General features: G+C 42.0%; 2 protein-coding genes across 2 annotated transcripts; both read left to right on the top strand.

Annotated features, from left to right (window-relative positions):
• The first annotated feature begins 256 nt into the window (after positions 1-256).
• hebp2 (heme binding protein 2) lies at positions 257-5,388 on the top strand. The gene is made up of 5 exons (XM_083790901.1): positions 257-313; positions 480-630; positions 2,876-3,005; positions 4,374-4,554; positions 5,036-5,388. Exons 2-5 carry the CDS (start codon positions 556-558, stop codon positions 5,220-5,222), a joined length of 573 nt encoding a protein of 190 aa, XP_083647027.1. The 5' UTR covers positions 257-313; positions 480-555; the 3' UTR covers positions 5,223-5,388.
• Positions 5,389-11,135: 5,747 nt separating this feature from the next.
• On the top strand, positions 11,136-25,918 carry LOC310876938 (adenylate cyclase type 8). The gene is made up of 20 exons (XM_083790587.1): positions 11,136-11,247; positions 12,697-12,914; positions 13,524-14,261; positions 14,849-14,998; positions 15,206-15,336; positions 15,832-15,943; positions 16,668-16,795; positions 17,179-17,337; positions 17,741-17,957; positions 18,780-18,959; positions 19,618-19,718; positions 20,403-20,604; positions 21,431-21,588; positions 22,590-22,671; positions 23,118-23,303; positions 23,787-23,933; positions 24,077-24,172; positions 24,456-24,576; positions 24,710-24,912; positions 25,441-25,918. The coding sequence occupies exons 2-20, from the start codon at positions 12,774-12,776 to the stop codon at positions 25,654-25,656; spliced, it is 3,468 nt and encodes a 1,155-aa protein (XP_083646713.1). The 5' UTR covers positions 11,136-11,247; positions 12,697-12,773; the 3' UTR covers positions 25,657-25,918.
• The last annotated feature ends 32 nt before the right edge of the window (positions 25,919-25,950 follow it).

Here is a 25,950-nt window from a genome sequence, read left to right as displayed (position 1 = left end):
GTGCCTTATTTACGAACGACCACAGCTGTGACGCATTCACACGAATCACACCGGACAACCCCAGCTTCAGGGTAGGGTCGCTCAGTGCGTGCACTCGGCACACCCGGTGTGCAGCGCACTGGATTTTCGAACGACAACGCACTGAGTGCACTGAATAAACGAACGACAAGAGAGCACACCAGTGCGTTCAGGGCGCATTTCCGAACGCGCCCAGTATCAAAACAAAGGCGCCCTACTCATTTCACTCACTGTAATTCAGCAGGTCAGGAGCGCTGACAGACGTACCGTCAGGTCACGGGACATACATTTACAGGTATTTGAATTGTAACAGTATCCATCAACCTGCAAGTTATAATATGATGACAAATTAATCTATATCTGTAGCGTTAGTTAATTATGGAAATGTGTTGTCAGTGCTTCAGAATGTAATTGCAACCCTTAATGGAACTCGAATATTAATCCAACTCTTTGTATTTCAGTGGCCAGATAACACCCGTGATTTGTTGATCATTGACTTTTTATTTGAACATAATATTTGACTACGTGCACAACGACATGCTGAAAACAGTGGGACAAGCACTGTTTTCAACACTACAGAGTCCGAAGTATACCACCTTACAGGAGAGTCAGGTAAATAAAAGCACTTTATACTGGGGACCAAAGATAAGCCCAAAACAAAAAATGACAATGGTCTTATGGTTAATGGTTCTTTAACCTTTGATAAAGCCAGTGTGGCAGAGAACTTCAATGCTTTTTTCACCAATATTGCAAGTGATTTAGTCCAGAAACTCCCTGCTAGACTAGCAGGGAGTTTCTGGACTAAATCACTAGCAGTGCTAGTGCAGGTGAATAGTGAAACCCAAGTAAATAATCATCAGTTAGTCGCTCCCTAGAAAACGAGCTAAAATTCTGTAGTGAAAACAAGTTATCCTTGCATTTGGGTAAATCTGAATGTATTGTTTTTGCGTCCAGCTACAACTTGAGGTAACCAACTTTTCCGTTTAATTCAGTAGAAAACATACATATTTAGGTTGCACACTAGATCTAATGAATCGATGGCCTATAGTTCCTAGCCAGGATTGCCAGATTCCTAGACAGAACCACTATAAGGACACTGGCTTCAGCATTAGTACAATGTCTCTTTGATTACACTTGCCTAACCTGGTACGGCGGTATATCTAAAAATACCAAAGATAAACTACAGACATCGCAAAATAAACTATGGTCTGTACAATTTTAAAAGAACAATGCCCAAAATATTTTAAAGGTTACTTCCCGTGTGTTAACCAGTCCCATAGTTCAGGTTCATTTATTTGTTTGTCCCTGTGGGGCGATTTGGTTTACAGCAAGGCATAACACAGGCAGGTAACATGAAACACAAAAACACAGTAAAAAGGCACATAGAACAATAAAACATGATGGCAGTTCAAGGTATCAGTGTAACATTGTAATTCATAACATTTTCCGAACAGTTAGTATAAATAATTCATACAAGCGAGTCAGGTGACAAGTTACCTCCTCCTCCTATCGGCATTTAGAGCCTGGATAGCTACAGGCACGTATAGTTTGAACACAAGGGCTAGGTGTAGCTGATCTTAAACCACCAAACCTAAAACATAAGGTAAATACCAAGGGAAATTAAATTTGCCCAGTCTATGAACATTTAAAAAGATATGTCTCCGCCTCTCCATATATGGAGTACTTCTCCACTTGACCTTCCTGTTCTGACATTCCATATGTTGATCTGACCCTCATCAAACCCTGTACACTCAAGACACGCTTCATATATGGCCAGTACATAATTCATTCCATCTGTTGTTGATCTGACCCCCCATGCCAAAGCGCCAGTGCTCGCCCAACAGTCTGCCGTCTGCCGCCACCTAGGCGGATGCGTGGACGCGACCTCGCCCTTTAGGGCGACGTCGCTTCTCGCCCTCAGGGCGTCTTAAGGCCTATTCATAGTCTGGATTTTCGGTGGTGAGGTGACCACCGCTCCGGTGGTGAGCTGACCACCGGAGCTGAAATAACGTTGAGCGGTGGTGAGTAAAAACAGAGAGAAGGGCTGGAGAGGTGGCGGTGGTTTGCTCTTCACCGCGGCTCGTGATGTCATGTTGTAGTTCGGTGGTCACCTCACCACCGAAAATCCAGACTATGTATGAGCCTTCACTGGTAGTCCAGTTTTCTGGACTATGAATTCCAAACTAGGGGCCCTTGAAATGACAACATTTGAGAGTTAGTGTCGAAGTGTCCTTGAGCAAGACTCTGAACCCCAATGTGCAGGTTGGTGCCTTGCTTGGTTTCCTCTGCCATCGGTGTGTGAATGTGTGTTTGAATGGGTGAATGTAATGCACAATCTATGTAAAGCGCCTTGGATGAAGGCGCTTTACAAAGAGCGTCGCAGTCCCACCCCCTTTCAGAACTACGAGTGGCGCAGGAAATTATTCTCCATTCATTTTCTCCATAGGCTTTTCAAAAAGTATTTATATAAAGACGGTTACGCCGCAGACAAAGCCAACTCGGATCCTGACAAATCATGACAACAAACACAATATTTTGTGCCCATCAAATAATTTGAAAGAAGAAAATAAAGGCAGGATATGAGGATACAACACTATTTGTTTTGTTTTTCTTCTTACTAATTATTTGATCGGCCCAAAACATTGTAATTATTGTCATGATTTGTCACGATCCGAGTTGGCTTTGTCCGCGGGGTAACCGTCTTTAAATAAATACTTTTTGAAAAGCCTATGGAGAAAATGAATGGAGAATCATTTCCTGGGCCACTCATCGTTCTGAAAGGGGGCGGGACTGCGACGCTCTATATAAATGCACCATTTGCCATTGAAATGAAACGTGTGTTTATCTACTGGGACAGGACTATGAGGTGAGGACGTACCATGCTGCAAAGTGGGTGAGCACCACGCTATGTGGGATGGAGTTGGATGCAGCCTTGAAGACTGGCTTCCGCAGGCTCTTTAGCTACATACAAGGCAACAATCAACCCAGTGAGTTCTTTGTTTGAAAAGATTTTGTGCCAGGGAAAAGAGATTTGTCAACATTTGTCATAATTCTTCAAAAATAGCAGATATGCAAGCTCTTTGCATGGTGATGCATTGTGAGCTTGTAGATCAGCTATTTCTGAGTAGCCTTATTTGCTGCGAACCCCCTGGGGGTTAGAGACCCCAGGGTCTCCGGACTCCACTTTGAAAACCAGTGATCTAAACAGTATGATCTTCCCTTACCTGTTTTGTTTATGCCTCTCTGTTCATTGTTCAGAGTGTACAAATACGAAATGGTCCATTTGTAACTCTCTGAGACACCCCAAAATACCCTAAAAGAAGATTATTAGTTCATTCATGCATGCACCCATGTCTTAATAATGTAAAACTCCCAGAAAAAGATGAAATTCTAATCTAGAGCCTAATTATATTAACTGGTATTGGTCAGTTGCTCAATTGTTTAAACAATTGAATATGAGGAATTGCTCTTGTCTTGTGGTCAATGTTCCAACTGCATTAGAAACTTGATGTCATCGTGAAACTTTGCAATTCATTCAAACACCTTAGCTTAGCTGTTGCACCTTGCCCTACATTTAATATAACTAGAGCATTGCACAACCAATCTCCCCATCTATCAGGTTTATAGCGGAACAATACAATCACAGAGGCCATTGCATACCATTTGAGTTGCAGGTTAAAGGCTTTAGTTTAAACAAATTATTACAAAATAATATGTTTTCCCGGACGGTTAGCTCAACCGTCTGGGCACCTAGGCTGCCAAGCCAGCCGGACGGTGTGCCGCGTGTCACTAGCCATCTCTTTCCCCCTTTCCTGTCTATATACTGTTCACTATCAATAAAGGCATGAAAAGCCCCAAAACAAATCTTAAAAAAAACAATCAATGTTAACAATACTAATGATTGAGGATTATGATTTCAATATTAAGCAAAAATAATCAGGGATATAAATTTAGCCATAATTGTGGCTCAGTCAGTGACAAGGTATGGCTTTTTGATAAAGTAGCTGGAACTTAAATGTGTGCTTACTGTATATCCCTATAGACAGAAGTGAGTGCATTTCATAACACATGGTCTTTTAACAGAATTAAACCACTATCAGTATGTGCTCTACTGCACCAGGACCATGTGTATTTTGCTTTCTTAGTTTCTTGTCCTTAGGGTTGCATCAGTTAATAGAACTAATCGATGATTTACTATTTTCACTATTTTTGCACCACATAGAAATGTAAAAATCGCAATCGATTCGTTGATCGGCGGATCATCGCTAAGAAAATAATCGATAGTTGCAGCCCTCCTTCCTTTTCTGTCATCCATACATGATGTTCCTAACCGTGTTTATGTTCTTGTACCGCAGAGGCTAGTGTGGAGATGACTGCTCCTGTCACGTGTCTGGTGGAGCCTGGAGCAGGGCCAGCCTGTGAGACTAAGTTCACGGTCTCCTTCTTCCTCCCAGAGAAGCACCAGGCCAGTCCGCCTGAACCCAATGACCCTGAAGTGTTCATGGAGAACAGGGACGAGTTCACAGTCTACATCAGGTGCAGCACAGTGTGCAGTAGAAGGCTCAAAGTCCCTAGGATTATTGGCACAGGGACCAACGTAAAAAGAAAAAACAGTCTCTCAATAAGTTGTTATCCACTAGGGTTATCCTATGTTCTCAACATACATGACATGTATCACTTTCACTTGCATGTAAGATTTTACAAATGCCTTCTAAATCAATAGTTCTTTCAAGATTCTTCAAAAATGTTAAAAAATAGCAGATATACAAGCTCACAGCACGGCTAAAATCTAAAATTACATAGAGGCTTTCACAGTTTTAATGGGTTAAAAACAAAGTAATATTATTCCTCCCTAACATTTCCCATTTATTTTAAATGGAACGAAACAAAAACATCTCATTTGTTTTTCTGATCAAATCCTTTTTCCAAAATAAGACTAATGCGTAAAAGTTGCCAAAGGACTGGAACTCATGATATACCATTCAATACCACCAACCGTACCCACTTTCACTTTCAGGACATACGGGGGCTTCTCCAATCAACAGATGAAGGAAGAGCAGCTCCTGAAACTCCTGGAGAGTCTCCAGAAGGACGGCGTTCCCTACAAAGACAAGCCTTACTACACAGCAGGTTATGACAGCCCCTTCAAACTCACCAACCGCAGAAACGAGGTCTGGATCCTCAAGAAGACTGAGCAGGAATAAAGACATTTATGGCAGTGGTTCACAACATTGTTTTCCAGCTGAGAGCCAAAGGATTAATTTTAGCACCATTTAATTTAATTTTCAGATACTTTTTGAAATTCTTTTGAAAAACCTTTTGAGATATTATTAATGAAAAGTAATCGTTGGAAATGCAAAAGAAAACTAATTTATATTTACTTTAGTTGCTTTTAGTGATTGTACTGATTAGAATATATTTTGTTGATTGTGAAGGTGGTCATTTACTGTAACTAAATGACCACCTTCACAATCAACAAAATATATTCAGTCACTCAGTAGTTGTGTGCATACATGGGGGTGAAATAAGGATGCATTTTTGCTGTTCACATACTTTTTGACTTTTATACTGTTAGATTATAGATTATTATTATAGATTATGCCATTATGTAGGCCAGTTCTCAACCTGTTGGTCGGGATCCCCAGGGGGTCCCCACATGATTTTGGGGGGTCCCCAGATGACAGTCACAATTTAAGGACTTTTAGATCGTTTTATTACCTCAAGAAAAGAAAAAGAAATGATAGACGCTAAAATTGTGAAAAACTAAATGTATCATTCCTCAACTACTACAGTGCTTGTCAGGGTGGGGGTCCCCAGTTAAAATTTGATTATTTTGAGGATCACAGCTTGAAAAGCCCTCACTGGTCTACCAAGTGGCCGACGTGCTGCTGTTATGAAAACAAGATGAGCTTGGACGAGGATGAGGTGATGTATCTGGTCATGGTGGGACATTATTTAGGGTTAGCGGCAGTGCCACTAGGTGGCACCAGACCCATAGACAGTTGCGACACCCTTCTCGCTGCAAAGCAGGGTTGGAACTTTCTCATCTTACAATAAATGCACAACTCTGTGTGTGTGTGTATGTCTCTGTCTGTAATACCACCATGCAGAGTGCAGTGCCCGGCCTTGATTCCCTTGAATCGGTCAGATGTACACGGTTGTCCAGAACCGCCAGAAAAGGCTCTGCCAGTGGACCTAATGGCCTGAGCCAATTGATTGCCATGGCAACCCCAGCCTTATTCCCCACCCCTGCCATTTGATTACTTTCATAGTCAGTCCACTTTTCACAGTCAGTTTGCGCACTCTTCAGACATGCTCCACACATTCTTCTCAGACGTTTACCACTGCACATTGCACAATGACTTACACAGACAGACAGTTACAGACGGTGACAAACGGGTGCTATGACAACTGACATAACGGGTAGGCTGTCGCATACTAGGGTAGGGTGGGATTGTCGTATGTATTCCCGAATTGTCATTGTTCCCAAGTGGGCCAGTGCCTGAAGGGCACAGGTCTAGTTGAGATAGAATGAGAACTTCCGCATCCCTTTCTTTGTGTGTGTGTGTGTGTGTGTGTGTGTGTGTGTGGATAAACAGACAGACAAAAGAAACAGTATTAGTCTATTAGATTAGAACAACTGTCAGACAGTACAACTAATGGTGGTCTTTATTAAAGTTGCTTCTTGACAGTTTTACTATACAGGTTAAAGGTCCAAAATTGAATAACATTAATCAGAGATGTGGTTAAATGAGTCTATAAGGAAGTGTGTGGGATACAAACCATACAGTAATGGGGATAATTGATAGTTGAGAGGTCGTGCTGTGTTAACCTGTTTTACAATATTTAGTTTGAGTTTAAGAGCAAAGGGTGGGGTTGGGCTATTGTCTTGACCTTGGTTATGGTAGGGTTAGGCAAATGAAATATAATCCAAATACAAAAAAAATATCCTGAATAAATAACACAAATTGGAACTTTTGAACATCTCGTATAATGTTTTCATTACAGGTGTCTGTAGTTTGAATGAAGACATGTTTAGGTTTGTTTGTTTGGGAGGTCATTTATTCATTATGCTCCAACCAATATCCAAATTCCCCAGACACTGGCTCACCTAACTCACAGTGAAGAGCCTCCACTCCCGTTCAACACCCACTGCTGACAGTCGCCTCCCAATGGGATGCTGCAGTCCAGCCGGCGGGACCATGGATGATTCACACTTGCGTAGTCACCACAGTGGTGAGTGACCAGGTAAAGTACTTTAACTTTGTGCCACCGAGTCAGCATTTCTTAATTAACGTGTAGCATTTTTGAGTGGTGCAACCACTCCATTGCCCAGCAATGTGTGTCCCTGGCTGTGTCCCTGGGTCCCTGGCTGGGTCTGACTCTGAGCATGGAAATAGCATTTTTTCACCACCATGTGTCACTGTTGCGCAGACTACCACACAGAGTCACAGACACACACACACACACACACAGGCCAGTGAGGAGGGCACCACTCACTTCAGACGGGTCAGATTTTTTTTAAATAGCATAGTTGTTAGAAGAAAAAGCAAGGTGATTCTCATTATATTCCTTAGAATGTTGCTTAGCCAGTTTCTGCCTTGTCTCTTATTAAGCCAGCTTAGCCATCATGACCCCTGCCCTGAGTCTATTATGTGGCAGTATTTTCGTCCCTGTCACACCTTTCATGCCACAGCCTACAACCACTAAGCCCACAGTAGTCAGCGTGCATTCTGCCTGTGTGTGTGTGTGTGTGTGTGTGTGTGTGTGTGTGTGTGTGTGTGCGCGCGCGCGCGCGTGTGTGCGTGCGTGTGCACGCTAAATTGTAACAGAACAGTGTGTGTGTGTGTGTGTGTGTGTGCTGTCCTCCACTGCACTTTTTCAATATACGTCAGATGGTCTTAGCTCTTAAAAAAGAAACCTCATCATTTTGACTTGGTGTCTGTGTGTGTGTGTGTGTGTGTGTGTGTGTGTGTGTTCCTCTCCTCTGCCCTCACTCAACCTTTCCCCATAAACATACAGCAAGCACACACAAAAAGTACTATTGATAACACACATAGTGTCACAAATATGCTTAAAGTAACACTTCACCCATGTTGAACTTCATCTTTTATAAGATTATAAAATGGTACCATTTCTGTCTCAGAGATGGGCTTATGTGGACAGTTCAGAAACCTACATATAATGACATTACCGAAAGGGATGCTCCTGCAAAGTTTGCATGCTGGAGCCATTGATCTTGTATGAATACAACGAAAAATAAAAGCAAGTTTGAAACATTGTTTGAAATGACCAAAACTGCAGTCTACCGTTGATGTAATGCTGGCTGCAGGTTTCTGAGCTGTCCCCGGCCCACCTTTGAAACACAGATTACGGTATGTAGATAAAAGAGTAGAGTTTTATCATGAGGATTAGTGAGGAAGACCAATTATATGAAAATGGGTGAAGTGTTCATTTAATATATATTAGTTGTATATATACCAGATATAGCAAATCTACAAGCTCTTCTAGGTTGGATGTTTTCGGCGACTGTCATGCAATAAAGTATAAATTTGATTATAGTAGTGAGATAATATGATAGCCTGGTGCTGTTTTGCCAGTAGTGGTTGTGCCAGGCTTGTGTCTGTGAGAATCAGCTGATTAGGGCACACAGCCAAAGCATTTAGTCTTACTACTAATTAGCTTCTGGGAATAGCTAATAATAGTTTGAATGTGTACACTCAAGCAAATACTCACAAATAAGCTGAATCCGAATTGATTAAATACATCATGCAGAGATGAACTTCCAAGACTATGATTATAGAGGTGGCAAAGCGACAGGCAAATTGAGTTTAACGTTGTTTAATGCAATTAGATAGGACTTTTCTGTTTGGATGTATGGATGTATCAAGGCCAGAAAGTAGTTTTTTGCCACTCAGTAGGCGTTCCTGCATAACTTCCGGGTTTGATGATGATGTCACACGCATACCCTCTGTTCTAAATTAGGCCTATACTATTCTTATTATTAAATAATAATAATAATAATAATTATTATTATTTTCTAACTATCATTCTTCACACAATAATTTGACATCTCATTAAAGGTATTGTGACTTTCAAATATGCTTTGGTATCTGATTGTCAGAGAACAATCAGATGCGTTGGTATCAGTTACAGTACAACAGTAGCACTAACTGAGCGAGTCATCTTTCAGGATATACTGTAAACATTAAACAACAGCAATAGTCGTGGCACCGTCATAGTGAGACATATGGGGACTCATTAGGTCAGTCTCAGGGGCTTTGTGAGTTGCCTGTTCAGTGTTCACAATTAGCAAACTGAGTCTCAGTCAGGGGCTTTAGCCAGCTTACATCCACCAGGACCAACCTGGCTGCCAGGCTGCCCCTGAGTCCACTACAATGTTGTCTTGATCATAATCTAACTCTGTTTCACCGTATCTGTTGCTTCTTGAATCTTTACACACTTTTCTCTCTGTTGTTTCTCTGTTGGGGTTGTTATACAAAACCCTCTCTGGTACTTCATTCTTCCACTCTTATTGCACTGACAATGTATTGTACAGCCATGTGTCGATCAGCGTGTTCAGGTTCCGGGAACCCAACAATGGTCGGGTTATTCGAAATATTGCCAAATACTCATAAAACATATAGGCATTCCGTAAACGTCCGGTTCAGGGCTTTGTCACTATCTAACTAAAGCAATTAATAACTCCTTCCAGTCTGGCCACGTTCCATCAGCTCTGAAAACTGCCATCATCACACCCCTCCTCAAAAAACCCACCCTAGACATGCCTTCGACACAGTTGATCACACCATCCTCCTACACCACCGGCACCTTCAAGTTCACACCACCATCGGCCTCTGTGACACCACCCTGGACTCGTTCCGATTCTACTTCACTGAAAGAACCGAGTGCGGTCTCCCAAGGTTCTGTACTCAGCCACAACCTATTCACTTTGTATATGCTCCTCCTCGGCTGTGTCATCAGCATGGAATATCTTTCCATTGCTATGCAGAACAAATCACTCTAGGCGACACCACAATAGGAGAGGTAGAGTCCTTCACCTACTCGGCACCACACACCAGGTTCAATCATCCCCCATAAGAAGCATTACCTTCTCTGCCCAGGACATCCCACTTGCATCTGTTGTCACAAACCTGGGCTCAACTATGAGGCCCATATCAAACACCTCTGCAAATCATAATTTTTCCACCTCAAGAACATCCCACCCTCACTCTGCCTTATGTTTGCTTTTGTCTCCTCCAGGTTGGAAGTGTAACTCACTTCTCATCGAGATCCCTAGCAAGAGCCTTCAAAGACTCCAATACATTCAGAACAGCGCTGCTAGGATCCTGATGAGTGAGTACATTCGAGCACATCACACCCATCCTCCGCTCACTCCACTGACTCCGTCTCATTTCGGACTGTAATCTAATAGAAGAGTTGCAATATTGAGGGGGAAGAAAACAGCCCGGTCGTGTGGTTCATGTACTCGTGCGAGCCCATAGACTCCAATGCATTCCGTAAACTTCCGGTTGTCCCCATTCGTTGTCCCCATTCAATAGAAGTTTATGTAGAAGAGCCACCATTGGACTGGTCCCATGAAGTGAACGGAGTTTGCGTAACTCTGTCTTACTCTATGGCTCTGGGGGGCGCTAGCCCCTCCTATGCCCAGCTTTGTGGGTCTGTGTGACGAATCACGATACGATTCGTATCATGATACAATTTTTCATGATATTTTAAACAAGAAAATAGTTTTTTTAATTTTACATACATATTTAACTTTTTAATTTAACTTTTGACAGTGCAGAAACATAATTGTTCTTGCTCTGCCTTTAAGGCACAATGGCTATGGTTGCTGACTAAGTAATCCTCTTTGAATCACTCTTGAAGCTTTGCTCTGTACCAATCCCCTGACTCTCCATTCTGGTGGTGAGCCATAGCCCTGCCAGAGCAACTTAATACATATTTCCTGGAAATTTCTATGTTTTGTTTTGTTTTATTCTATTTTGTTTTTCATAATTGTTGGACACAGCAGAGATTGTGCCAGTTTTATTCTCTACTGTGGATTTTGTCTTTTGCCACTTAAATTATTTTCATGTTCTCTTGTTTTCAAGTACAAAGAAAGCAAAGGTGGATTATGAGGTGTTTAAGAGTACCCAACTTGATCTGCTATGGCAATGCACCTTTCGACAAGTGAGGACGGGAGTTACAGTGTGCAAGTCAATGCAGGTCAGTGTTTTCAGTTCAGAGGCAGTTTAGTACCCGTGTGTACAATCGGGAGAAGTAAATGATCTGCGTAATCTGTATTCTGCATATAGTATATAGTATATTTTAGTTATAAAGAATTCATTATTCATTGTAGGAAATAAAAGTGTTTATTACTTGATGAGACTGCAATTATGTTTACTCTCCATGGCTGTAATGTATTTGTAATCTACTGATCTTGCCATAGAAATAGACTTGAGAGAGCTTCACAAGCACAACTCTGTAAGACTATTCCTCTCATCCTAATATTCACTACTATAGTTATAGGTTGGGAGATAATTCAATTAATTTAATTCAGTCTTCATTGCTAACAATTGACCTGCAAACCATGTCCTCAAACATCCTATAATATCCAGTCTGCCTGCTATAGATCTATGTTGAGTTGTGACTCTATGTTTAAGTGCAAGCCATGAGGAGTTTATCCCTGGGCTTTAACCAGCTCATGTCTAAATATGGCAACAGACTAGGTAGGGTAGTCTGTCAACCATCAGCTTGCGTTGTACATTGTCGAACACGTGGGAACTGCGCCACAATATTTGAACACAGAGATAATGTAGATCACATATTGTATAAAAGATTCTTTCAGGGTACCATGTGGCCTTGCCCTGACCACGTATTGTCATACTTCTTGTGGGTTGCAAGAATGTTGTCCTTCACTCTCTGATCTTGGTTTCCTGTCTCTCTATACTGCACCTACAGAATCTAGTATACCAGCAACATTATCTTGAATTTCTCTTATATTTTCTCTTATTTGGTGAATGGCCGTGGCCTGTTTGTTTATTATAGGTATAGGTAATGCCCACTAAACATCATAATGGAAAAAAGGTGTATGGTGTTTGTTTTGATATTATAAGGTAATAACAATAATAATTTGAAAATAACTGCAATATGTAGAAAGCTTGCACAAAATACTTTCATGCACTCTTTTATGTCTGGTGTAAATTTATGCTGAGAAGCTAAAAAATATATAATTTTTGGGGAATATATTGTATTTCTGTAGCCCCCTCTAAAACATATACCGTATTGATCATATGACCCTAACACGTTTCCTTGCACTGGACAAATAATTTGGGAATTATCTTTTTATTTGTGACTTTGAAACGAGAGGCCCGATGTAGCTCAGTGTGTAAATCAAAACGACTTGGCTTCTTTGTTAATACTTGCATAATGGATTATAGCATACCATACGGTAATCAATCATCTCGGTAGAGAGCAAAAAGAAAAATGTGTAGGTGGAAGTGCAGCTTGAAATTATGGTAGTAATCATGACCGTTATTTATTAGCAGACCTTGTTAATAATATAGCAGCATGGTAGTGTTGTCATCAGTTTATGGTCTGACCCATTGAAATGTAAAAAAGACCTCACTGAAATGTACTACCTCTAACGTCATCATCTCTCTTCAACCACCACAGGGAATGTGGCCCTGCTGTATTCCCGTTCCTGTCCTCTCGTGGGCTGAAACAAGCACAGATCAAGTAAGGTCATCGTCATGGTGACTTTTGTCAGTCCTATGGAGTTGCGTGAGCCCTCCGGCCTCGTACAACCCCTCTCCCCTGGGCTGCGACGCAAGAAAATGATGTGGCAAAATGCTGTTAAACACATCATCATCCAGAAGGAGCTGGATTTGCAGGTGAATAAACATTAGTAACGACCTCACACATCTCAATTTTCTGGAGCTTCAGTGAACAAGGGTTACGAAGAATGGTGCTCTTACATTTTTCACATCTATCTGTTAGGAGATTCATGCATTTGCGTGTACAGTATGTGCATGTGTAGTATGTGTGTGTGACAGTCTGTCTGACGTCTGCAGCTGATCTTGCATACGAGTAGGCTGATAAGCGCCATACTTTTTGAGCATGCTGCCAGTAGAGAAAATACCTCAATTCCAGAATATTTCGGTCAACAACTACTATGTCATCTTTATGACTGCAGGCATTTTGCGAGGCTATGGACTTTAAATGGAGCTTTAATTAGAGAGGGTCCTAGCACTGGACCAGTACGAAACTGGTTCAGTGCTCGGACCCTAATTAAAGTTCTATATCTAAAGTATTGTAACTATTGTAATGCATGGAATTATTATTGTTCTTTGCACAAATAAATCCATAACCTTATCCCAACAGAAATTAAGTTGCTTTTGCTTCTAATAATAATAAATGAGCTGTAATGATCAGATAGGGAATAGAGCATGATATTACAGTGCATGTGTGTATACATTCATACTTCTGTCTTGCTTTGACAGGCGGGTGTGGAGCCAGCACGTAAAATGTTTGTGACGGATGCCTACATCGAGGAGATCAACAAGGAAATACGCAGCAAGGCCTCACGTGGGTTCACCAAGCGGCGGTCCTCCTCTACTCGCATCCACCCCATAACCGATCGAAGTTCCACCAGCAGCACACGCAGCAGTATTGAGGGCCTAAGTGACTACGTTACTGATGCAGACTTTTTCGTCCGCTGGGGTCAAACTGTGCATGGCGTCTACATGCCCACGCTGAGACACACCTTTAAGTCTCGTGACCTGGAGAAACTGTACCAGAAACATTCCTGTCACCAACGTCGCACCTCGCTAGCCATCACCAATGTGATTGATGCCGTTGCTAAGCTACACATACTGGTGTTGTACCTGGTCGTGGCTCCTGATGCAGCCACGGACACTCTGCATGGCTGGTTGACAGGTGTCTTCATGGCATTAGCACTAGCAGTTTGTGTCTTCGTATTGATCTGCAGAGACTCCCCTCGCTGGCTTCGTTATGCTGGCCTGGTCAGCTGGCTGTCTCAGACCACGCAGGTGCTTGGCGGGCTGGCATACGGGCTGGAGAACGATCCGTCGTGGTATGTGCTGTTCTCGCTGTTCGCCACGTACACACTGCTCCCGTTGCCCCTGCTCTGGGCCATGTGCGCGGGCTGCCTCACCTCAGTGCTACACCTTACGCTGGAGATGTTGCGCCACTACCATGATGCTGTGCTGTTGAGGAAGGTGAGAGAACCAAAACTGTTTGTTCGTTCGTGTAGAGCTACACAGGCAATTTGGACATCAGCCAAGAAGTGGTATCATCGTCCAGTTCCAATCAGGCCGCTGACTCCATGTGGTGAAACTGTGATGTCTTTTCAAAGCTTTGACCATAATATCAAGCATACACCATTTCCCTATCAGTGTGTTCATTTTTATATTTTTAGTTTGTTTGCATTTCCTCCACAAACAAAGAATAATTTTGTCAATGTTGGGTGAACCTCACTGTGCAGTTCATATGTCACAGAAGATTTTCACAACCTTTTTTCTGGTGACTGGAAGTGAATGAATGTATAAAGCTCGGTGCCGGCTCAGTGGCCTTGTGGTTAGAGTGTCCGCCCAGAAACTGGGAGGTCAGAGTTCGATCCCCAGCTGGGTCATACCAAAGGCTGTGAAAATGGGATCCATCAATGCCTCCCTGCTTGGCACTCAGCATCAAGGGTTGGATTGGGGGTTAGTTCAACTACAAATGTACAAATCTTGCATACAGCAATGTACTGTATGTGACAAGTAGTAGAGACTTTAACTGTAACTTTAAGTCATGTTTGCTACAGGTGTTTGCCAAAGGACTGCTATACCTGGGTATGAACACAGCAGGCCTGTTCATTCATTACCTGACTGACCGTGCCCAGAGGCAGGCGTTCCTGGAGACGCGGCGCTGCATCGAGGGACGCCTCAAGCTGGAGCAAGAGAACCAGAGACAGGTGTGTGTGTGTGTGTGTGTGTGTGTGTGTGTAAATTCAAGTCATACTTCATCAAAATTCAAAGTGTGTGTCATTATCTGTGTGGGCTGCAAATTGTCTGTGTCCACTGTCCAAGTGTCATGCTGAAATGTGTCTTTCTGTGATCATCATATGTATCGTACCTACCGGTAAGGGTCTTTAATGAGAGCCTGTTGTGTCTCTGAGCAGGAACGGCTGGTGCTGTCTATCCTGCCTCGCTTTGTTGCCTTGGAGATGATCGCCGACATGAGCTCTTTGGATGATGAACTCAGTCCCCAATCGTTTCACAAGATTTATATTCAAGAGTACAAGAATGTCAGGTACACGCACTCACTCACGCAGAGCACTGCATAGCATACGTTTTGAAATAATGAGTTGGAAGAACAATCTTTTCAGGCTTATTAGAGCTTAGTGATGATGTGACTGTATAGCAAAATGCAGCATTATGACCAGCACTTATAATACTTCATAAACTTTGTTGTTATGTTGTTGTTGTTGTTGTGCATAATTATAAACATTTGAAACAAGTGTTATCAAACCTTAGTTATTAGTGCATAGTGCATACATTATAATGCATACTTAATGTGATTATAATGCATTATAGACACGTTACGTTTAATGATTGTTTATCTAGTATGACAGTATGACCATTGACGATACTTGCCAAGCTGTGTCCAACATGAATTTCTTTTCACTATCGTGCAATACATACAGTACAGAATAGGTTTTTTTACTGTTTACTTTACTTTACTGTACTTTACTGTTTAACAGGTTAACTGTTTAACAGTTTACTTCTCACTTCTTCTTTTTTATAGTATACTTTTTGCCGACATCAAAGGCTTTACTCTGCTGTCTATGAACATGTCGGCCCAGGAGCTAGTTCAAACCCTTAATGAACTCTTTGGACGCTTCGACCGCTTGGCAGAGGTGACAGCATGCATGCACAATCTGACGGTTGAAATATAACATATACTGTTTCTGCCATAGATTTCACCCCCAAACTTAGTTTAGCAGTAAATAACTTTAAGTATATATTGTAAGAATATGATTTTCATTACTGCCCGTCATGAAAATCATATTCTTACAATATATACTTACATAGTACATAGTTTTAATACTTTTATACTATTAATACTATTAATAAGATTGTTGATTTATTGAATACTTGAATACTATCAACAGTTTGCAAAAAAGTACAGTGGTACGATTATACATAGTGCTAAAAGGATAATACAAAGAGACCTAAGGGCTTGTTTCCATTGTGGTCTTGTGTATTCAATCATCGAGTTAAACAGGTACAGTACATGTTGTACATGGCAATACTGTATCCATTCTGACCCAAGACAAGTATAGGGGAATTCCTAGATGGATAGATAGATCCTATTTTCGAGTGTTGTTACCGTACCACAATTTGTGAAATAATTATTGTTAATACATGACTTGCAAAAAGGCAGTTGTTACTAGTTCTCTACACACATATGTGTACTATAATGTTACTGGTATACTGTATAGGCCTATAGGTCCCTCTTGTAAAAGAGATTTTATCCCAATGAGGTCTACCTGGTTAAATAAATGTTAATTAAAAATAGATCTAGATCTCTTTTCAGCTGAACAGTGTTTCTAGCGCTCCCTCTTCTCTTTCTCATCACAGGAACACAACTGTCTGCGGATAAAGATACTAGGAGACTGTTACTATTGTGTGTCAGGAGTCCCTGAGCCGCAGCAAGCACATGCACGCTACTGTGTTGAGATGGGTCTGGCTATGATTAGCACCATACGGTTAGTCCATGATATTGGGCATTTATTTATGAATATTTATGAAACTGTACTTTTTTCCCTTCTCAATGTTAGATTATCCTTTATTGTCCCAGAGTTTCACAGCCTATAAACATCAAACATATAAGAACAATATACAGGTACAATTCATCATAAAGACAATTTGAAATTACAATGTAGGCATTTAGGCTCTTAATCCAGAGCGTTTTTCATCTTCGTCCAAATATTGTAAAGTGACGGTTGAGGGGATGATCACTATAATTTGCTATGGTGAGTGCTAGACGTGTGATGGCTTTGTTGTTCATATAAATATTAAGAAAGTTTGGATGTCGGAAGGCCAACAGTCCTGTGGACAGTTGTTAATTTGGATTTTCTGGCGTAATTAGATATGTGAGAAAGCAGTTGCTCTACGACATGGACATGCGGATTGGAATTCACTCAGGCTCGGTCCTGTGCGGGGTGCTGGGTCTCCAGAAGTGGCAGTTTGATGTCTGGTCCTGGGACGTCGGCATCGCCAACATGCTGGAGGCAGGGGGCATACCAGGGTAAGTGCACTGCTATAGTAGACCAGCCGTCTCTCCAGTGGGTTCAGAAATATATATATATATCTGGGTTAGTATATTATTAGACATAGGCTGTGTTTGGCACCTGCTATCTTAGTTGTAGCAATTGTTTAGCTGGCACTTATTTGCTTGACTGCTTATACTGTGTGTGTGCACTGTCACTATAATTCATGCTGCAATTTTTTTAATCACTTTGGATAATAGGGTATGCTCGTGTATTGTGTATGCGTGTAGTGTGCGTGTGGTACGTGTGTGCGTGTTTGTGAGAGACTGCCTGTCATGTGTCGTGTCACCTGCGCACACGCATGTACTGTATGCTCTTGCATATGCTGACCTGTCGGGTATCAACAAAAAGCCTCTCTTAACCTCCCTCTGTGCCATCCAGACGGATACACATCTCCAGGGCCACTCGGGACTGCCTGCAAGGCCTCTATAAGACTGAGGACGTTCGTGACAGTGACAGGAGCGAGTTTTTACGGAAACACAAGATTGACACCTTCCTCATCTGCCCCCTGGAGGAGGATCATGTTTCGCCCCCTAAAAGAATCATCCGTACCTGGAACCCAGATTTCCCATCGAGTAACACCATAGATATGAACTGTGTAAGTCAATGGTGCCCAAAAGGTAGATCGCGATCTACCAGTAGGTGCTGTGCAGGTAGATCACATGACAGGTGCCTAAGGAATATTTAATTTAAATAGTGGCATCTGCCACTTGAATTAAGGTGACTTGATTGATTGACATCAAAAGGGTCAGCTCAAACCCACAATGCAATAGGCCTATTTTGTTTTCAAGAGTTTTGTGTACAAAAACATTGGTAGCATTACAAATGAATACAACAAACCCCTACCTATTCCATATCCCGCTCTATTTCGCATTCCAAGTGCCTTTGTTTTATATGTAACGCCTGCAGCTACGTTATTCCAAAGCCCCCTCACATACATATTTAAACTATTTACAGCAATGGTTTAATAGTTTTTTTGGTGGTCCAAGAAGTGTGGGCACCCTTGGTGTTAGTGGACTGGGAAGTACGTTGTACCACTCTGTGTATCTGTGGCACTGTGAATTCCTAAGTCTGCAAGGGTTAATCAAAGTAGAAATTCTTTGTGACAATCCATTGATTTCCAAAGATATATATACTCAATTGTGAAGTGCATATGGTGTGTGTGATATGTAATGTAAACACGACTAAGTAGGAAAACTTAGACATGAGGAACATGCAGTAATTACACTGTTAGACCACAGTTCAGTATAATCCTAACATGAAGGTTTTATCACCTTGAACCATGTATACTTCGTTGCTTGTAGATCTATTTTCACTGAATGTTTGCCCCAGAATAGCGCCGCCAGGGTTCATGTGGTTAATGCTTACATTATGCGCCCCTGACCCATTTAACCAAACCTCCTGTTATCTATACTCACAGATACTGGCCTCCTTTACTAATGGCTCCATGCCACAGCTACCGAACGAACGGCAGTCCACCTCCAAGGAGATTAACAAGCGTATTGAGCTCGCTATTAAGGTGCGCAGCAGTCAGCGCATGCACAGGGAGCACATCACTGCTGTGACACTGGTGTTCAAGGACACACACATTGAGACCAAGGTGAGATGAGAGGACTAGTTTTAGATGGTGTCGTGTGATTATGATGGTATCAGGTGGTACGGTCGCCCCAAAACCATCTCGCCCCTCAATTTCTCCGCCGACCTCACGCCAACCGCCCGGTGTGGCGGTTCTTGTAATCTTTATTTTGTTTTACTGAGAATAAGGTTAGAATAAATTTTAGGGTTAGGCATAGTTTCACTGGGGTTAAGTTTAGGTATAGGGTTAGGTTTAGGCATAGTTTTACTGAGGTTAAGGTTAGGAATAAGGTTAGTTTTAACCGTTTAAGCCTAATTTACTTTTAGGAATTAGGAATACCAGGCCGCGCAGTTCCGCTGGCTGTACGCCAGGGGCGAGTTGGTAAAGGGGCGACTCGTTTGGTATTCATTATGATTAGAGTAGATTGGGTATACTATTAGACCAGTGGTTCTGAAACGTTAATTTTAAGTACTCGTATAACTTTGAGAGTGTACAAATGGAAGCAAATTGACCTGTGATGGTCCATTTGGTTCCATTTACACACTCTCAGAGTGACAGACCTGTAAGGGTCCATTTGGAACCCCCTCAAGGAACCCTGAAGAGGGTGCCTACATTGAGAACCATTGCTTGTTGCGATGCACATCAACATCACATATACAATATCTTCCTTTTGTTGTCCCAGTTCTCCCAATTGAGAGATGAGATGTTCAACTCCAACCTGGTCTGCTCCTTCATCATGATCCTCTTCCTCATGGCTGCCCAGGCCGTCATTCCTGCCCCCAGGTAGAAAATACTTCCAAGTCCAATGTCTCCACTCCTTTGTCTATCCAAATTTAGCTATACATTTTTGACAATTGCCCCAAGCGAGAGAAGCCAGATTTAATGTGCTTAATGTGATTTTGACCTTGATGGTGACCTTGACCTCACACGCACACACGCACGCACGCACAAATCAAATCAAGCTTTATTTATGCATATTTAGAACAATCGAGATTGACCAAAGTGCTTTACACAATAAAATCTAGAGACAGTTATGCATACAAAATACAAAAACATCAAACAAGTAACAACAAGAAATGAAACAGTTCAAATGACAAAAATAAAAAATCAGGAAGGATCAAAGGCCATAGAAAAGAGATGAGTCTTGAGAAGACACACACACACACACACACACACACACACACACACACACACACACACACACGGATAGAACTGGGGTTAGATTACAATACCTTGCATGTGCACAGTATGTCAGATGGGTGGTGATAGTGGACCAGCAGAGAAAGGGATTTCCCTGAAAAACACAAATAAATAAATAATTTAATAAATAAAATAAATTTCTTCATGTATATATATTTTTTTCCTTTTTTCTTTCATTTATTTCTTCGTTTCTCCTTTTCTCAATTGCTCTTTCAATTCACATCTTCATTTTGCAACAACTTTACCACCTTGTCTTTTCTCTGCCAGGCCATACCCGGTGGTGGTTCAATTTTCCATCTTCCTGCTCGCCTACATGATACTGTTAGTTCTGGCCTTGGCCGAGGAGTTCAATAACATGCCTCCGGTGCTGCAGCACTTATGCTGCTGGATCCATGAGAACAACAGTGCTCGCAACCTCCTCACCCTAACTGCCATCGCCCTCAATTTTGGCCTGGCCTCCGCCGACATGGTGAGAAATGCAAAAGCTCAGTAGTGGAGGTTGTCCTTGCCAGTGTTATATTATCTGAGGTACCGTAAAAAAATAATATATATATATATATATATATACTGTATATATTTTGCATCAATCGACACAGTTAATATCACAAATGTACTAATCATCTACAACTTTGTATATGTGATGTTTTGTGGACTGGGTCCAGCTGTGGTGCATTCTTATGGACTCTGACACAGGAGTGCCTGACGTTAAGGACAGGCTCATTACAGATTCATCACCAAACCAAAGGCCCCTCACAGCCTGCACATGCCCTGAGGTAAGGAACACAGTGACTGGACTGAATTTGGATCAGTCAGTGAGTCTGTGTAGTTAGTCCAGTCTTCAACCATAACTGAGACAAAAAGGCAATATGCAGTATATTTTTTGAGGGACGCTGGCCCCTCCTATATACAGCTTTTCGTCACAACACGTGTCACATTTGCCATTGACAATGAAAGGAGAATTTATGTCATATGTGGACGAGCAAATCGACTTTTCTAAACACAGTGCAACTGTTTTAATTCAGCTCGGGGCTTATATATAGATATATTTTTTTAACATTAAATACATTGAATATTTTCTTTTAACAACATTATTATAAATAACAAATTAATTCATGAGGAAGTATATTCATTTTTTATTGAATGATGTACGATGATAAGAGCTCCCCTCACTTCACACGGGTGTGATTTTCTTTTACAACATTTACCCTGGCTATAGCTGATATAATCATTGTTATGTCAATATTCTTCAATAAACCCACTCATGGGCTGTTCTGTGTCTGCCCCCCTTGGTGTAGTTCTTTGTGTTGAGCGTGGTGATCGCCATGGTGACATGTGCAGTGTTCCTGCGTCTCAGCTCTCTGCTGAAGCTGGTGGTGCTGCTGATGGTGGTGGTTGTCTATTCCTACCTCATCCACCTGGCCTTCTACACACTGAGCCACGACACGCTGCACAGGTCTGTACTTACTGTCTATCTATTCTGTATACTTAAATACACACACGTCCACACGAGCACACCAGCACACATACACTGTTATACTCATCATTTGTGTATGGTGAGTAATGAGTTATTAATACACAAATACTTTATTACATCATAGTTTCATAACTTCTATTCGTCTCATGTGTTTTCTTGATTGTCTCCACCAGGCCGAAGGCATGTGGGGAGAGTATGTTTTGCACTCCGTCCGTCCGTTTGTGTGTCCGTCCGTCCGTCCGTCCGTCCGTGTGTCCGTGACCAGCTAATCTCGGCCACCGTTAACCCGGTCGATGCCAAATTTTGCACACACACTCCCTGGATGCCAACGATGAACCTCTGCCCCAAACTTTCCAGAACGGCCTGTTATAGCGCCACCAAGAGGCCGCTTTGTGCAAAAACTTCACCGTTAACCCGGTCGATGCAAAAAATTTCACACACACTCCCTGGATGCCAACGATGAACCTCTGCCCCAAACTTTCCAGAACGGCCTGTTATAGCGCCACCAAGAGGCCGCTTTGTGCAAAACAAGTTTTTGCACAGTACACCTACAGATTTTGTCCAAACATCACGCAAATTGGTACACAGTCTCTCTAGAGCCATTCAACGAAACGGCTCTTTCAGATTTATCAGACTCCATCCTGATTGCTTAAGATTGGCTTCCAAAGTTCACAGGAGTGCTCAGTTTCAAACAAAATGCTGCAAATCATGAACACATCGCGTGATTTCCGTGAAATTGTGCACCCACATTCCCACTAGGCCGAGGACGAAATGCCACATGAACAATTTCAACTCAGCCTCAAGGTGGCGCTATAACTGGCCGCAAAGTGTTTTTACCTCTAACTGCATGGATCTGTGGATAACCTGGTGGAGACCTGTGCCCGGAAGGGCACTTTTTCTAGTTTTGTTTGTTTTTTGTTTCGTTTTTTTGCTATTGTTCTGATTCTGAATGTATCTATTTAATCACATACTGTACACAGGTCTCATTATCTGAGGAGAAAAGGAATCTCCATTCTTGTCATGGCCATGTTTCTTGTGGCGGTGTTCTACAATGGACGTGAGGTAGCCTAAACTATTCCTCTTCCTGTTATGTTTTTTGAAAAAACGGTTGAGGCAATAGGCACTGAGTTTGGCATACTTTGCTTTAGCTTTGTTGTGGTTTTGTTGTACTTGAAATTTGTTTCGTTTATTAATGTTGCGTACTTCCATACTGTACCTCAATAGCAATAGTTTGACATTAGTCATTTTATCAATCTGAGTGTAATCTGAGTGTAATCGAGTCAAGAAGCGGTAGTTGTGACAACTTTATTGGGGGGGAGGGGGGGGGGGTCACTAAGAAAAGGCTAAGACTAAGTAGTAAAATCAATATGAACAGTGGAATGTGGGAGGTGGAGTTAGCTGTGGAAAGCGATATTGAAAGAGGTGGGTTTTTGAGGGTAGGGGCATCTCATACTAGTCATTAAAATAAATGTATGTGTGATAATGATATACTGCCTCTTAAACTCCAGTGGGAGGCCACAGCCAGGCTGGACTTCCTGTGGCGTCTACAAGCTCAACAGGAAGTAGAGGACATGAGGGAGCTCCGGGAACACAACGAGTGTCTGCTGCACAACATCCTGCCTGCACACGTAGCACGACACTTCCTGCAGAGGAGCATGAATAATAATGCAAGGACAATTCTGTTTGATGATGTTGTACCCTAGACTACGTCATATTAGCTCACCGTTATTTGACCTCTAGATACCGATAGCTGTGCTCGCCTGGATCCTTCAAATATGTTCTTTATTTGAACTACATACTGTTAAAGGGGAATACCACTCATTTTCAACATTTTACTATTACTACTATTAATATACCTCATCAAGATGTGATTTCAGACCTCCAGTTCTAGGAAACACAGAATGGGGGGAATTTTGTATTATTTCCACACAACAGCTCTAAGGTATATTAATGACACATTAAAATGTTGAAAATGAGTGGTATGCCCCTTTAACCATTTGACGTACAATATTTACTGTACTAACATGCTTGAATTTTGTAATTTACCATTTTTATTATTTTCCAAGTAGAAAATTCAATAAACGAAAGGATAATTACGTGAAGGCTTCAAGGGCACATACACAGAAAACAAAAAATGAAAGTAAAGTAAAGACAATGCTTTCCTGTCTTTGCTGTAGGAACTTTACGCTCAGTCCTATGATGAAGTTGGAGTCATGTTTGCATCCATCGCTGGGTTCAACGAGTTCCAAGAACAAAAGGAGTTCAAACACGAAGCGGTGGACTGCCTCAGAATGTTGAATGAGATCATTGCTGGCTTTGATGAGGTGAGTGTTGGATCGAGAATGGTGTGCGCTCTATTGGTTCATTTCTTTGGTCCATACGTTTTAGTTGTATTGAATGTTTTGTGTGTGTGTGTGTGTGTTATATTCTTTTTTATTTCTTTTATTTCTTTCATTCTTCTCACTAGTTGCTAGAGGAGTCATACTTTCACGAAGTGGAGAAAATCAAAACCATTGGTGGCTGTTACATGGCAGCATCTGGCCTGGCAGACCCAGACAGACAGGTGGGACAGTGCAAACATGAAACTAATCAGAATCAGTGACCGTTTATTGAAATTTGACTTGATTGGTCTCTGTGTTCTCACAATAACACAACATGGTGAAAAATAAATACGCATTTAACATATGAAAATAAAAATACAATATGAACGAAAGGAATAAGAAACCTGATGCTAGTGAGTTACTGTATGTGCATTGTACAGATGGTATAGAATAGACCTATTTTCCAGTAACATTGTTTGGTGCTTCATCAGTCTTGCTTATTCAAACACTTTCTTACACTCACAGCAGCTGGGGCATATGGATCAGTGGAACCATCTAAGTGAGATGGTCCTGTTTGCGCTGGCCATGCAGGAGACCTTGAAAGAGATTAATAGGCAATTATCCAAAAACTTTCAACTGCGTATTGGTAAGTAGCCAATCCTACAGTTACACACATCCACTTACAAATCCAACCTGCATCTCATAACACAATAGAGCTCTGTGAGATAATTAAATGCCTCTTAATAACCTCATTAACATCTTCTCCGGACTGATAAAAGGCATTGCCCATGGGCCAGTAGTAGCCGGAGTGATTGGTGCCACCAAGCCACAGTACGACATCTGGGGGACAACCGTGAACCTGGCTAGTCGCATGGACAGCACAGGGGTGACTGGCCGTATCCAGGTGCCTGAGGCCACACGCAAGGTCCTGGCAGAATGGGGCTTTGTCCTGGACCTACGGGGTGAGATCTTCGTCAAAGGGGTGAGTTGCTCAAAGGTTGTACAGCCAATAGATAGAGGTTTTGTCGAATTCACAATATCTGTCCGCATACAGTAGTATATCAGTATTAGCAGGGTCAGAATCAATTCATTGTCCAAGTACATTGATACATTCACACACGCAAGGAATTTGACTTGGTTGGTTGCTCTCAGTTTGCACACAAAACCTCAATCAAGTAGCCTAAAATAGAAAGAAAATATTTATAAAGAATAAGAAATCTAAATGGCCGTGCTTCATACTGTATGTACATGTCACTACGACAGCCTGTTAAAGTTTGTGCAAGAATATACTGTATACAGAATCAAGACAGTATGATGTTGAACTGACCAGTCACCTGCCTGTCCACTATAAAATGATGCGCTAAATATTGTGCTGAAAAGTGTTAAATTCATATCCTCTCAGAAGTTCTGATTATAGGTTTGGGTTGCATGTACATGAGCCCAAAGTGAAGTGAACACAAGAAAATCATACCATATCTGTCAGTCTAACCACCACATTGTGTTATCCTAGGTGAGTGAGCGCCAGGGGAAGGTCCGTACATATTTTATCAGCAGCGTGCGGAGCAAGAAAGCCAACCTTGAGAGGAACGGCCACACGGGGACACGAACAGGAGGCCGCAACACGCTAGCCAGCGTTGTATTTGGTCTGGTGCAGGCCCGAAACAAAGAAAAACTGAGGGAAGCCAATGGGTTCAGTCTGTCTGTCTCATACACTCCTCAGAGCTGAGGGACATGTGACAAAACAGTGGTGCAGGATTCAGGGCAGGTTTCTGCCCCCTCGCATTCCTTTGGTAAAAGTGACTTCAAAACACGTTCGGATCTACATGTCCATGCTTCAGAGATTACTGAGACCTGTTCAGAGATGCGATTGGGCTATTGAAGCCCATCAGCCCTTCTGTTTTCATACTATTCCTCTCTGTGTCCGTCACATCTTCCTTACAGTTAAAAAAAATCACACCCGTGAGAAGTAAGTGGTGCAACTCCGTGTGGGGGTCGCCGGGGGGGGGGAGGTGGACGCACA

Source organism: Protomyctophum parallelum (assembly GCF_964188405.1).
Source record: "Protomyctophum parallelum genome assembly, chromosome: 19".
NCBI lineage: Eukaryota > Metazoa > Chordata > Actinopteri > Myctophiformes > Myctophidae > Protomyctophum > Protomyctophum parallelum.
This window is presented reverse-complemented; position numbering and strand designations above follow the sequence as displayed.